The sequence below is a fragment of the Indicator indicator genome, chromosome 9, assembly GCF_027791375.1.
Source record: "Indicator indicator isolate 239-I01 chromosome 9, UM_Iind_1.1, whole genome shotgun sequence".
Lineage (NCBI taxonomy): Eukaryota > Metazoa > Chordata > Aves > Piciformes > Indicatoridae > Indicator > Indicator indicator.
In genome coordinates this window covers 10,872,040-10,886,646 of record NC_072018.1, presented here as the reverse complement: position 1 = coordinate 10,886,646, position 14,607 = coordinate 10,872,040, and the positions used below count along the sequence as shown (strand labels likewise).

General features: G+C 40.3%; 1 protein-coding gene across 2 annotated transcripts in view; it reads left to right on the top strand.

Annotated features, from left to right (window-relative positions):
- Positions 1 to 1,881: 1,881 nt before the first annotated feature.
- Positions 1,882 to 14,607, top strand: part of CCDC85A (coiled-coil domain containing 85A) — a 73,350-nt gene continuing 60,624 nt past the window's right edge. For both annotated transcript variants that reach the window (XM_054383607.1, XM_054383606.1), the window contains exons 1-2: positions 1,882 to 2,100; positions 4,687 to 5,599. In XM_054383607.1, the coding sequence (XP_054239582.1) occupies positions 1,882 to 2,100; positions 4,687 to 5,599 (1,132 nt within the window). The remainder of the gene's footprint in view (positions 2,101 to 4,686; positions 5,600 to 14,607) is intronic.

The window sequence follows — 14,607 nt, the reverse complement described above, 5'->3', positions numbered from 1 at the left end:
GGAGGGTTCTTTGGAATTGTGAGAATGGCAAGTGTAGCCCAAATGGATGAGAACAGGAGAACTTTTATTGTGATCAAGTGACAGCTGATAGTTCATGGAGAGGTTTAGGAATAAGAGCAAAGGAATAATGTTTGATGTCACCATTCTTGTAGCAAATTTGAAATAGGACCAGAACAGAAACCAATCCCCTTAGCTATTTTGATCCTGTGGCCTTGGTTAGTCTTACAGCAGAGAGGGCAAAGAGTGGCCTGAGGCAGCAAATTGCCAAGGGAGCCATCTGGGACAGTGACAGTGGGATGGGCAGGGTGCATCTTTTACAGCTGCTGACTATAGAGCCAGCTGCGATTGTGGGGCTGCAACCTCTTGATCTGACAGTGCTGATACGAAGTACTTCAAATGGTCCCCTCAAGAATCAAAAATCTTTAATGCTTAGTAATGTCAAAATTACAGAACTGGAGGTAGTAAGGGCCTGCTAAGTGAGACAGCCTCCTCTGCGTGCAGGGAATTGTTCAGGAGAACAGGGTTATTGAAGAATGGGAATTCACCCAATTATTCACCAAATAGTTTCTGTTCCTTCACTTCTGCTGCCACTGAGATATATCACCTTTCTTTGTAAGCAGCAGGAATAGATTATCAAGTTTCATTTTCAAATAATCTGCAAGGCAGATTTATATAGAGTCTTTGTATCTTTGAGCAAATTAGAAACTGTAATGCTTCTTGCAAGACTGCAACGGAATATTCTCAAGGAAGAAATATGAATATCCCAATCTCAGTTCCTGCAGGGAGCTCATTTTATGGAGTGTGGCCTCCATCTTCAGTGAAGTGCTGCACTAAGGAACCGTATCTAGTGTTGTCTGATAACAGCTCTGGAAGGCTTCAGTACTCCCACTGTCAAAGAAAGCTGAAGTGAAGGCTGTGGCGACGCCGGCTTTTGGTGATGTAATGCGACCCCTGACAGTGCCTCCACATCTCAGATTGAGATGACGTGGATGTGCTTGTACCGTTATTTCCAAATGTAAAGTTGCTCAGTGAAGGGATGACGACGTGGAGCTGGCGTCCGCCGTGGTGCTCCTCTCAGGTGAGGGGCCGCTTCCTCCCTCGGGGTTCCCTCCGAGCACCCCCCCAACACCAGCGGAGGCTAGCCGTGCTGTAGGGCGGTGCCCGAAAGGTGGCGCCCGCTAGCCGCGCGAGGACAGCGCCGCCCTCCCTCTCCCCTCGCCGCTCCGCCCGCGCCGGGCCGCACGTGGAGCGCGCCCCGGTGAAAAGCCGCGAGCCGCTCTGCGCCTGCCAGTGCCTGCGGCTGAGCCGGGACGGCGGCCGGCATCCCTGCACGACCCACCTTCGCTTCCTCCGCTATGGTGCGTTGGCTCGGGACTTCGCATCCTGCCCGCTCGGCGAGCCTACAGCCCTCAGCCGAGGGGCGTCGGTTACCGTGAGAGGTACCGCTTCCAGCGGCGGGTAGCCCTGGCACAGCAGCAGGAAAGAAGCGCATGCTGCTGCCGCTGACCTGTTGAAAGAGCCCGGCTTGTCGGGCTTTCCTTTGTCTTAGTATTTATTTATTTTTTATGTTATTTTTAAAAATTTTGCTTCTCGACGGGGGAAGTTTGCTCCCCAGACTGTGGCTTGGCTTCCTCCACACCCTTTCCTCCTTCTCTTCCTCCTTTTTTCCTGGATCCGCTGCCTGAGGCCAGAAGTGATTTTCCTCGTAACTCCTTTCCTCGAGCCCAGCCTGCTGGAGCTGGGGACACCCCTGTCCTCCCGCAGGAGCTGCCCGCGGGGCCCATTCCCCAGCCGAGGCTGTGGGGCGGCCCCCGGGAAAGGCTGTAGCCCTTTGGAAGGGTGTTGTCTCTGCGGGTGTCCCCAGGCTGCCGGGCCGCTACCATGTCGAAAGTGGCGGCGGAAAGTTGCGGGGCAGCGCCAGCTGAGGACTTGTCCAAGGTGTCGGACGAGGAGCTGCTGAAGTGGAGCAAGGAGGAGCTGATCCGCAGCCTCCGCCGCGCCGAGGCCGAGAAGATGAGCGCGATGCTGGATCACAGCAACCTCATACGGGAGGTCAACCGGCGCCTCCAGCTCCACCTTGGCGAGATCCGCGGCTTGAAGGTAGCGGGGTGGGCGGGGTGGGAGCCCTGAGGTTTCTGCCGTGTCTCTGCGTCCCCAGCCCGTCCCGCCGGGAGCGATTTCATCAGGTGGATGGTCTGGGAAGAGCCGTTGCCGCGAATCGCATGAAAAGTGAACACCGACTGGAGTATATAGCGTTTGATCACAGTGTCCACTTAAGAGATGGCCTACTCTACGACAGGCTGTGAAATTCTCTACCCCAGTATGCTTCGGGTTGATAAAACACTTAAGCCTTGTCACTTTTGTGTGAGACTTCAGTGTTTTGCAATAAGGTTAAATGATCTTGGCTGAAAGATAAAGAATAGTGTGCAGATCTGTAGGCATGCAAAAGGTTTTGTGTAGCTTATGCATGTTTTCATCGCTATATTACAGTAACCTATTAATCTGTCAGGCAGTCTGGAGAGGCTGATTGAACACTGGACAGAGTGGTCATGGTCAGGGTGCAGTGTGTGGCAGATGATGGCAAACCCATGGGCTCAGTTTTGGGATAATCAGAACCAATCTCTAGTTTGTTATCTGGAAACGACATCTGATAATGCATCTCAGAGCAAACCATTTCTTGGATAGTATACATCTGCAGCCTACAGTCAAGGGCACACCAAGTCTGTAATGACTTATCCTCTATTAAGTGAACTTACTTAATTGAAGCATAGTCTCTGATGTTTACTTCCTAGTTCTGAGGACTGGGAAGCTAGTGTGACTGCAGGTAACTACCCTGACATAGCATCTACATGTTATTTTAAAGTAGGCATCTCCACAACACATTTTCTGTCTTGTGGCTTTGGGAAGGGACATTATAGGAAATTCCTTTGGTGAGGTGAGGTTGGAGGAAAGGAGAGACAGATGCAGCATAGGCCTTTGAATTATTACTGGAGAGTACATTAGAAGAGAGTTCTTCCTTTGTAGAATGGTTTAAAACAACTAAATTACTGAGAAAATGTCTTTGATAATAGTGTGACATAGAATAAATAGCATATCAGGGAAGACTGTTCCTGTCTCCCAAGTTTTCCTGCTGTGCAAAGTATCAGTGTGTGTCTCCCCTTGCTCTTTGACTGTATTTAATGTCTGTGGGTAAAAAAGGCTTATCCGTGATAGAAGTTTAGTAAAAATAAAGATTGTTTTAAATGTAAGTTAAATTGCAGTAGTGTTTTTCTCCCAGTTCTGTGCAAAGGTCTTGTGACATCATACAGATTTATGCGTCTTCCAGATAAGTAACAAAACACACCAAAATGTGTAGGAAGAAGTGACAAATTCCTCCCTGAATTCTGAACTCCTTACGTGATGATTAACTTCCACCTTTTGTTTAGATGCCTCAGCTGGAACTTTAAAAAGGAATTTGTGAGGAGATTTTGAGTCCTGCATTGTTATCTGGCCATCTTCCTCCTTTGTCCTGTGTGGAATACCTGATCCATGAGTAATAATGGCTAGCTGTGCCTGGTTTTGGTAGATGGGTTCCTCCTGCTCCTGACTCTGTGGGCTTCCACAGCTTTTTTTATTCCACCATGGAATCCTTGTAAATCTCTCTCACCAGCATGGATTTTTAAGGATACCTTGTAGCCTCGTTGAGATGTTTTTTTCTTTTGTCAAATATGGGTTGAAATTGGTCAAGTTCAAAGTAATTGTGAGACAAAGATCAGACACACACACACACAGAGGAATATCCTGTAGATTTACAAAAGGTTCCTTAAGGAACAGTGCCGAAATGGCCTTCAGTAGTGGCTAATCTCTATTTCTAATATCATACACAAGAAGGAATGAATATTTAAATGGAAGAAAGATAAATGTAGTCACAAACCAGTTTACCATAAGTAGGAGGATAAAATACTGCAAATGTTTTTTTTGGCCTATTGTTCTGCTATAGTAATAGCTTCAACATTTTGCTTTAGAGCATTTGCTTCAGACTGCTACTCACTTAGAGAAGGGCATGGAATTGTACTTCATTTGGTTAGAAGAACAAAAATCTATTAAAGCAGATTATTTAATTTTAGAGTGGTTGAAGCAATTCTGATTCAGTGATGACTGACAAGGTTCTTTTATGTATATCTGACACAAAATTTAAAAAAAAAATTAAATGTCTAAAATGTTCATCTTTATATCTGAATATGCTTTAGGGAGTAGAGGGTATAAATGTTAATAGTTAACTATTTTAAATGAGGTTCCAGTTTCTGATGTACCATGTAGTTTTATTCAGCAGGAACTCACAGGTGAATATTTCTCAAGGGAGTGAGATCATCATGAGAGAGCTTATGACCTTTACCCAGTTTGGGAGCTAAATTATTCTGGTATTTGGGATACTTAGTATTAATTAAGCACCTGAAACTTTTATGCTGTATCTGAAATTTGTCTTCTAACCCTCCAAGATTAGCTCTACATTATAGTCCCTTTTTACTGGACAGCAGCTTTGTCTGAAGCATGATGCTGTTAGAATATGCACAGTCTACCCACAAAATTATTTAAGTGTTTAGATGATGGGTTTGTATCAGTGCTGTTCAGTGGCTTGTATAGGGGTAATGGTATAATGTTAATTCTTTTAGACTCTTTTCTGTTATAATTATCTTTCTTTTAAAGGATATCAACCAAAAACTGCAAGAAGATAACCAAGAACTGAGAGACCTTTGCTGCTTTCTGGATGATGACAGGCAGAAAGGCAAGAAGGTGTCCCGTGAGTGGCAGAGACTGGGCAGATACAGTGCGAGTGTTATGCACAAAGAGGTTGCCTTATACTTACAGAAGCTGAAAGAACTGGAGGTGAGACAAGAAGAAGTGGTTAAAGAAAACCTGGAGCTGAAAGAATTGTGTGTGTTGCTGGATGAGGAGAAAAGTGGTGGGGCAGGCAGCCGGAGCTCTATTGACAGCCAAATCAGCCTGTGCCAGTTAACCACCACCAGTACTTACATAAGAGATGTTGGTGATGGGAGTAGCACTTCTAGCACAGGAAGTACAGACAGTCCAGACCATCATAAACATCTGAGTACTAGTCCAGAACATCTTCAAAAACCTCGGGGTGAAGGGAGCCCTGAGCATCAGAAACACAGGAGTATCAGCCCTGAGCACCTGCAGAAGCCTCGGAGTTCTGGCAGTCCTGATCATCATCTGAAAGGACCAAGTCCGGAACATCACAAAACCATTGTCAAAGCACCTGAACAACAGAAGCACAGCAGCAGCAGTCCAGAAACTATCCCAAAGCATGTTTTGAGTAGTAGCCCTGAACACTTTCAAAAGCAAAGGCCTGGCAGCAGCCCTGAGCATCAAAAGCACGGCAGTGGCAGCCCAGATCATCTTCAAAAGCACACACTGAGTGGAAGTACAGAACAACTCCACAAAGTGAGAGGTACAAGCCCTGAGCATCTTAAACAACACTATGGAGGGAGCCCAGAGCATCTCAAACACCTCAGTGGAGGCAGCAGAGAAGGTACCCTCAGGAGACAAGTAACAGATGACGTATCACCTCACCACAGAAGTATATACAATGGAATGAATGGTGGGTCAATACTTAAAGGAAAACTCACTTCGAAAGGTATTTTCAGTGCTATTTCAGCTGCTTCTGGAAAAGGAATAATGTTTTATGTGAAGTGAGAGGTAACAAGTCTGGCCTCAGCATTGCTCCTTTAGCAAGTGAATGAACTGGAATACACCTCTTTGTTCATTCAGGGGTGTTGGGTGGATTAACAAACCAGAGGAAAAGTGCATCTTGAATGTTGGTGTAAAATGTCAAGAAGCAGCTCTTGGCGTTAATCCTGCTCTGTAATTGTTAGGTGTCAACTATTTGTCCCTAGGTAGATTTCTGTTGACATCAGAGAGGAATTGTGTGTATTTTTGAGTTAGCAAAATGGAGGGGAATGTCTCCAATTAAATTTCTACCTTCCCTAACCTACACCGTAGCTTTATAGATTTTTTTAAATTCTCTGTTTATTCATGGAAGATATATCCTTTTCCATAAACTCTGGAAAAGATCCCTGGTGAAGAGCCAGGCTCAATATAACTGAATCTCATAGCTCCTAAAACTTTTTGGAGTCTTGAGTTTCCATCTGTTCAAATATAACAAATGAAAAATTAACAAAGATATAAAGTGTTGTGGGTTTTTTTTGTTGTTGGTTTTGTTGTTTTTAAAATTTGTGTTATTATTACTACATTTTAGAAAGATACCCAGTAAACATGCTGGGATTTTAGGAGCTTTATGTCCTCACTGAGTGAAATTAATTACTTTAAGATAGTCACAATTTAAGTTTTTCGGTGTTTTGAAAGATGAGTGCTTACAACAGTATTGAAATGAATGAAACTGAAATTATTGAAAATGAAGTTCAAACATCCTGCTATGCTGTAGAAATAACTTTTTATAGACTTCTTACAACAGAATTTCTACAGTTACTCTGTTTTATTTCTGTGATGTGCTTTGAGATGTTTTCATGAAGGATATTAGTATCATAGCTGAAAACCTACTTCTCAGACCTTGACACCTAGATTTGAAGTTAAGCTCTGAAGAAAGTGGGGATTTTGACTTAGTGAATTGTCTTGGATGGAGTTGATGTGTTTCCATTTTATAATCAGCTGTGAGAAGTTGCATTGACATAGGTGGAGCTGACCATTTGTTGTTGGATCTGCTTTTGAGGTGGAGGAGACAGTTAGCTCAGTGCTGACTGCTGTCCTCATCATTTATCCCATCATTCTCTCACATCAGTCCATTCACCTGTCATGATTAACTTGCAGAAAGCCTTCAGCTAAATTAACATGCTCTGTAGGGGTAAATCCAGATTGCTTTCAGTGAAATGTACATATTTGACAGGGCTGGGAATTCCAGAGTGGTAATTGTGGAGGCTTCTCTTTTTAATGATTTAAAAACAATTATTAAGGTGAGTGTATGACAGCTATGTGGAGATGTGTCATATGCAAGTTATACAAGTTGATCTAAAAGGCTTGCATTAAATCCTGCATTTCTTTCTCCGTTCTGTGTTTTCTGTAAGTAGCATGAAGTATGGAACCCAACTTCCTGAAAGTGGCTTTCTTGCTTACACTCAGGATGTTTGATGTTCGTCAATCCAGTAACTGGTTATGTAGAAAGGTGATCCAAAGTTTTAAGTATTTATTTTTAAAACTCACACGGACACAAAGATAGTGTTTCTTCTTCACCCAACATAGTGGGCTTTCTGATATCTTTTTTTTTTTTTGTGTCCAAATAGTCTTGTTAAGTACTCGGCTATTATTAGTATTACTAACAGTGCCATGAAAGTGGTTGTTGCTTCAAACCTAAGTTGACTGGTGTCCTTTGTACAGATTATTTCAGCCATCTACAATTTTGACTCAAGCCACAAGATGCTGGAGAGGCCATCTGGTGATTTACAAGTCTGTTTACTGACTTAAATCTGATCTTTGCCTGTTCTATGCTTTATATAATCATTTTTTTCAGAGGACTTCTCTCACCAGTAAGTTGTCAAGCCTCTCTTCCATATTTATATACTTTGATGCAAGCAGGAGGTTTAATTCTGACATCTTGACAGCTTTAAAACTCCTGACAGCTTTGCTCTGAGGAAGAAGCCTTAAAACTTCAGGAATATGCTTGGTCTTAATTTGACTGTTCTCTGCGTACCTGAGATGGGAAACTGACTTGAGCTGTAATGAAAATCCTGATCTTTTGAGACTTCTTGTAAGCAATGTTGAAACTGAAAACAGGAGTTAGAAAATCGTGTAGAAACCTGGCTCTGAACTTCACTGAGCAGTACAAAAGGGTGCTGTTTTTGATAATTATCCCCAAATCATGTAGGAAGTTTACTATGCCATGCTGAGGGAACCTAGTTTGTTTTCAGACTTAGGAGTGTATCTAGCTACGCACATCTGGGTGATTATTTCGTAATCTTAATGCAGTACTTGTGGATTGAGCAGCAAGAATTGAAATGTTTGTGATTGTCAGTGATGAATATCTAAGACTAACATCTTTTGACTCTTGTAAGTGAAGGAATAAAAATAATGTATTAACTGAGTGATGGGAATTTACCACATTTGGTACATGCTTGTCCTATCTTCTTTGGTCTTAACTGGACTCTGGCTTAGGTCTGAGATGAAAAGGAATCCCTCTGCATGTCAAACCTCATTCTAAAAAGAACTCTGCTGTTTACCTGTAATTGTTGTTCTGAATTGGAAAGCATGTCTGTAAATAGCCAAGCTGTTCCAGATGAAATGAGAGCTTCCATATGCTGCTAACAGCTTCCATGTACCTCAAATTCTGGGCTTGTCATGACTTGTTTGACCACAGGAAAGAAATGTATTTATCCAGTGTACAGCTATCATAGAAGAACTTTGCCCGTAAAGACATGGGGAATGAGTCAGAACATTTCCAGGTTTCTGACAAACTCTTAAGCTAAAGTTAAAGCAGTTGCAATACAATGTTACAATGCTCTTGGAAATATAATGTGTATCTGTAGTCTGCTTTACAGATCATAGTATATGCATTAATCATTTGGCTTCATGCAAATTTTAAGCTGTCATGAGGTATGTGGGAAGTTGCTTCAATCTGAAGCTGTCTTTGGGCCACAGGCACAGCTGAGGGAATAAAGGATGAGGAGATAACATTTCCTTTCATACTTCTTCACATGTTCTATGTTCAAAGGTTCGATCTTGATATTTTTTTCTTGTATGACATGTCAGCTTTCACTTACAGGATTTATAAAGCTTAAAGTAAATCCTTCAGACTTCTCCAACATATTTTTCTGAAATATGACTTTGAAGTGAGAAAATGGGATGCAAGAGTGAAATTTGTCCTGATGTTTGTTAATTAAAACCATGTGTATTTCATTCTAAAGAAGCATAATGACAATCTTTTGCTGTGATCACACATAAAAGTTCTTGGTAGTAAGCAATGTAGTATCTGGGATAGAAAGATTGCTGAAATTAGAAAATACCAGCAATAAAAAAACATTTTAAAGAGAACATTTATGCAACATAGAATAATACTTGATGGTTTAACTCTGACACAAATATGAGTTCAAGTGCCTCTATATAAGTTAATATGCTTTCAGCATTTGCAGTCCAAATGGTGTTTTTTATTTTAAGCAGCATACTTTTAAACTTTCTATTTTGAGAAGTTTTGGTTAGAAAAGAGCTTTCAGATTGAGCGTGATCATTATCTTACTTTTGTGGGTGTGGAAAGTAACAGAAAGCTTTCAAATATGCTTTTCACTTCCTGCTGAGGTTATTAATGAAATGAAACTGCTAACTAACAATATCCACTGCTGTAGGTGTGAGGATTCTTAGAGAGCAAACGCAACAACACCTCTCCTTGGACAAAGGTATTTGTAAACTAAACAGATTTTCCTTAAATTTTGACTGCTTTCTGCTATAAATATACTTCTTGTAAGAAAAATAAAATCAGAAAATACTGTGCTGAGCCAAAAGAGGAAACTTACAGCATGGCTCTGAAGTCAGAGAGAAAAAACGTACAATAGTGTTACAGGTTTAACTGATATCTTCTCTGTGGAAATAGCTCATGTCCTGCTGGCCAAATAGTGAACTGTTGTTGTGATTCAGTGTAGATTTGCTTGTGTTGTGTGTCTTAAAGTTGAAATGGAAATAATTTGTCTGTCATTAATAGCAGGGTGCAATACTTTGTGTGTGCCTGGAACTTTTCTGTGAGCACCCATCATTGTACAGCTTCTGATGGGAATCTGATTACTTACTCTTTGGAGTAGCCTTTTGTGCAGGACTGAAGTAATCTATTTGTTTCAGAAGTATCATTTTAAGTTATTAAGTGTAGAGCTCTGAAACTTTGTCAGTTGGAGTCTTTCAGATTAGTTCTATAGGCTTTACATTAAACTTGTAAATTAGCTGTAGCTATTTCACACTGTAAGAGAACCAGGCATTATGTGTGAATATGTATGTGACTAGAGCATGCTGCATTCATTACCACACTCATTTTTTGTGAAGTAATTCATCAATCTGAAAATGTGGCTTGTAATATCAAAACAATAGACCTACTAGAAACTCATACTTTAGGACTTCAGGGAGAAGTTTATGCGTATGTCACAGAAAAAGTCACCTTTGGTTTGAAAGGGGGTGTCACCCTTCCCACAAAACTATTGATGCATTAAATGGAAAGAGTGGTGCCTCTCCTTGTGAGGAAACTTGCCTCGTTCAAACAATTATACTGATGTTCTTGCACTCCAGTTACTGAAAATCCAGCAGATGATCACTGGCAAACAGACTGGTGCTGATAGCACAGGTTTGCTTCTATCACTGTTTGCTAAGCAGTGGCATGACACATCACACGGGGAAGTATTGGAAAGATTCAGCTGAACAACCTGTCTTGTTATAGGACTGTGACTCCATCACATCCACGTCTGATACACAGCACTCCCTGACGTCACTACTTCAAAGTTTCATGCTTTTTCCCTTGCGTTGCATACCTTGCTACACAAATTACTTTGTTTTGCGGTAAGAATTTGATGCTGATTCAGTTGTCTTTGCTGGAAGCAAGAACCACCATAAGGAATATACATTATCTTTAAACCATCACCAGTGTACCTTGTATCTTTTAGAACAAGGTCTGTGTTAGTCCATGAGTGTGTGTGTGCTAAGAAGATGAGAGAGAGTTGGTGTTGCTGCCATTGAGTCAGTTACTCATCCCCAGTTCTCGTGGTGTACCACAGTTACACCAAAGTGTTGTAACACCTCATGCGGTAACTCTACCCTGAATAGTGCCTTTGTTTTTCAAGCATTTAAGCAGTATGATGTGGAGGATAACAGCTGTGATGGTTGATTAATTTGAGGTATGTGGCCATATCTCTTGTTTTGAGTGTCTGAACTTCAGTGACACTAAACTGATTTGTTTTTTTTATTTACTTTTCACTGTTTTTAAAAACATAGAAGTTTTTGATTAGTGAGTGGGAATTTGTTTTGGTATGTACTGAAGACAATATAAGAGCTAGTTTGTTGTGGTGATTGGGTCAAGATGCAAGACATTTGCATTTACCTCTGAGAGCTCATCAGAAGCTTACCTGGCTGTTAGTGTTATCTGTCTGAAATATGTGGATTTGGTTTTATTTTATTTTTTTTTAGTGCTAGAATGGAGAGTCCTAACATTAAAGCCTTGACTGAGTCCTTGTTTGGAGAGAATACCTTTAACTTGGGGACAGGACCCCATGTAACACACTCTTTTGCTCATCTCTCTGAGTTACAGTGTTACAATTTTATAATAGTGAAATAATATTTTTTTTATAAACATTACAGTGATTAAATTGTCAAATTCTGTGAACTCTGGCAGTTATAATGGAGAGTTAGAATACTGTAATACCTCCTGGTAAATGCTCCTTACTTAAGAACTTCAGCCTTTTTGGGTATACTATATGTGTTAATCAAAGGGTGTCCTTTCTGTTCTGTCTATTAATAGAATATTTTTATTGTTTTTTAAAATTATCTTTCAATTTTGTTAGAAAGCTGTTAATGGAGAGTTGCTGACAGTTGTGCAGGGATTGGAGATGAATGGGTTAACAAGGAAGAGCGCAGCAGTCATTAGTGTGAGGTTAAAATTTTGTGCTACCATTCACACATAGTATATAGGTGTTGACAGGAGTCAAGGACAATGAGACATTCCAAATTACAGGGTACTTAATGAGGTATAGTGGAAGTTCATATACATGAGAAAATGACTAGCAAAGAAAATTCATTGGCTTCTAAGCTAGCAAGTCACGTTGTAATTAGTAAACTGAAGCAGAGCTTATTGTGGATCTTATTGCCATACACACAGATGTATAGTTACTGAGAGACCACTGAGAATTACCTTCAACAAGATCTAAATCTTGTCTTCATGTGCTTGTTGAATAGTTAGAGTGAGCTCCGTGGCAAGAATCAGCTAGGATTGAAACGCTGAGTTTTGAATGTTGCTTACTGCGGAGGGAGGTACACCTTAATATACCGCATTCATATTTGTGAGAAGATGAAAACCAAATTACATACTACTTGTGGTATGATTGGTTTTACCACACTTTATACTTTAATCTGTAGAAGAGTCCACTGTGTAACCACCAGTGTTCTTGTCTGCCTGAAGGTATTAACTGCTGAATTAAGCCTTAGTGAAGAAAAAAAGGCATGGAATTTGAAGAAGTATTGTCATAGGATGCTCAGTTGTGACTAAACTCTAAGCCATGTGAGCAGATCTAGACAGAACCTCATTGCTATGAAATGACATGAAGCCCAGCAGTGGTTTAAATCCTCAGAAGTATCAGGTGTTCCACTGGAAAATACAAAATGAAAGATAATAGATAAAAATGTGGGTGTTTGAGAGGAGAGAGCTGATTCATTTAGTCTAAGAGGAATATTTGCTTCTAAGTAATAGAAACTGAGGATGAACTTCACCCTGGGATGTTGTTCTATTGCTGTTCATGGCAAAAATTTTTATGTGCCTCTGTCCAAACCAGCTGATTCTAGTCCCTGTTGGGGAAGAAAAAAACAACCAAACTCACAAAAGTCCCCACAAAACAAGAAACAAATCCTAAAGGAAACTCCAAAACATAATAAAAAAACCCAAAACACTAATTGCATAGGTTTGATCCAATGTGTCAGTTTCTGTAGCATGATTAATCTTTCATTCCTTTGTATGTGGATGCAATTTTTCCCACACACTCATTCTCTAGCTGTGGCTTGTAATATCCCTTGAGGACTTAATAATAGTTTTCACTATTAATGAAAACTTGAAGAAATGTAAAGGGTTTTAGTAATGTTCTTTTGTTCCTTTAGGTACATGAATTAAGAATCTTCTATAATCTCTGGGGCACTCACAGTCAAGAAATCTAAAAGCATATTTGGGTAGATGAGGGAAAAAATCCATCTTTCTTTCCCCTCTTCAGGCTATTTCAAATTATTCTTTTGAAGTCTGCTCATTTGTGATGGAATTTTCAGACAGTGTCACAAACTAAATGAGAAAAGGGAAAGATTAGTCTGGAGGAGGCCTTGGACAGTGGGACTGAAAGACAGCACGATCCACTGGTAATAACAATAATCAGAGGAAATTAATTGCACAAGTATAGGTGGGGAAGGATATATATTACAGTGCACATGTAATGTTTTTGTGAATCTTATTTGTGCATTTAATTCTGCGAGATACACAGAGAAGAGTAGTGGCTTGAGATTTGTCCATGAGCATTTGGTACACAGCATGAAAATGTTTGCAAATTTACTGATTGTGAATGGGAAAGCTGCTGTCTTGAGCTAAGCTGTCTAAAAAGATGAACAGTTTTATGAAGGCTGTGAATAACAAATAGTTCATCTTGTCAGTTTTGCTAAAAATTTTCTGGCATATCTGCATTGTTTCTGTTTGGGGAGAGGAAGGAACCAGCAGGTTTGCACCTGTGCGTTTCAAGTACAAGATTCTTTATTTGCATGATTTGTCTGAACTTTGCACTGAATTATGACAAATATTATGTCAGGCTACAGAGGGAGAAAATGGTGACAAGAATTGTAACACTGATTCGTAAAAGTCTGTGTAATAATTCAAGGGGTTATTTAGGCTAATCACAGTAGCGTTCAAGCAACGTCCAAAGTAAAAGATATGTCATAGCTGAAAAAGCACAGGGAGCTCAGTGTGAGTAGTGAGATGCCCGCTTCAAATGTCTGTCCTCAAAATTCACCAGGTATCTTTCACTGAGTCTTTATAAGCTCCTGTGAATGGTGAAAATCTGCTTTGATCAATGCTGGCTATAACCTTCTGGAGCATGTACTTGTAACTGGATTAAAAGAAAAAATATTTATGCATTTTACAAAAGTTTCAGGACTGATGCATCACTGTGTGGTTCACATTTATGTAAAGTTAAGGCAAGCCCTGAGAAAAGCATTTGTAGGTTACATGCATCTTTTCATGTTTTCTAAATCTATTTTTGTTTTACAGCAAATGAATTGCAATACCATTAAAAATCTATTGTATGATTTTTGTGGTCTGAAAACTTTACTGATAACATTAAGATGTGTCCTTAAAAATGCTGTGTGGTTAAGAGAGAGAAAAACCATTTCACTGAAGGTACCTGAATGCACAAATACATGAATAATATGAGATACAACCTGAAAACTGGCCTCTAGATCCTTTGCAGTATTTCATCACTTCACTTCTTGGCATTTGACTTGCATTGAAATTGGATGCCCAGACAGAAGAAAGATCCTTAAATATATATGCTCTTGCAGTGTCCTGAATGAAGTCACTTACTGTGATTCAGCTGGATTGTTTGTGTCTGGTCGAGATTTTTTTTTGTGACCTGAAGTAAAATCTGGAATTGTAGGTTTTTGTAATATCGTTAAGCACATAAAGAAAACACGAAAACAAAGTATTCCAGCAATGTTTGTTTCTTTTTTTTCCTAACCAGCTCTCCAACCACCAATAACAAAGGCTCTGCAGTATTAACGAAACAGCGTAAGATGCCCAAAGGAGATGTAGATCTCCTCCAGGTATAGGTGCTAATAAGAACTTTTTATCCCTGTTGTTGGAACTTGACAGCTGTTCTACAGTCCAGTCAA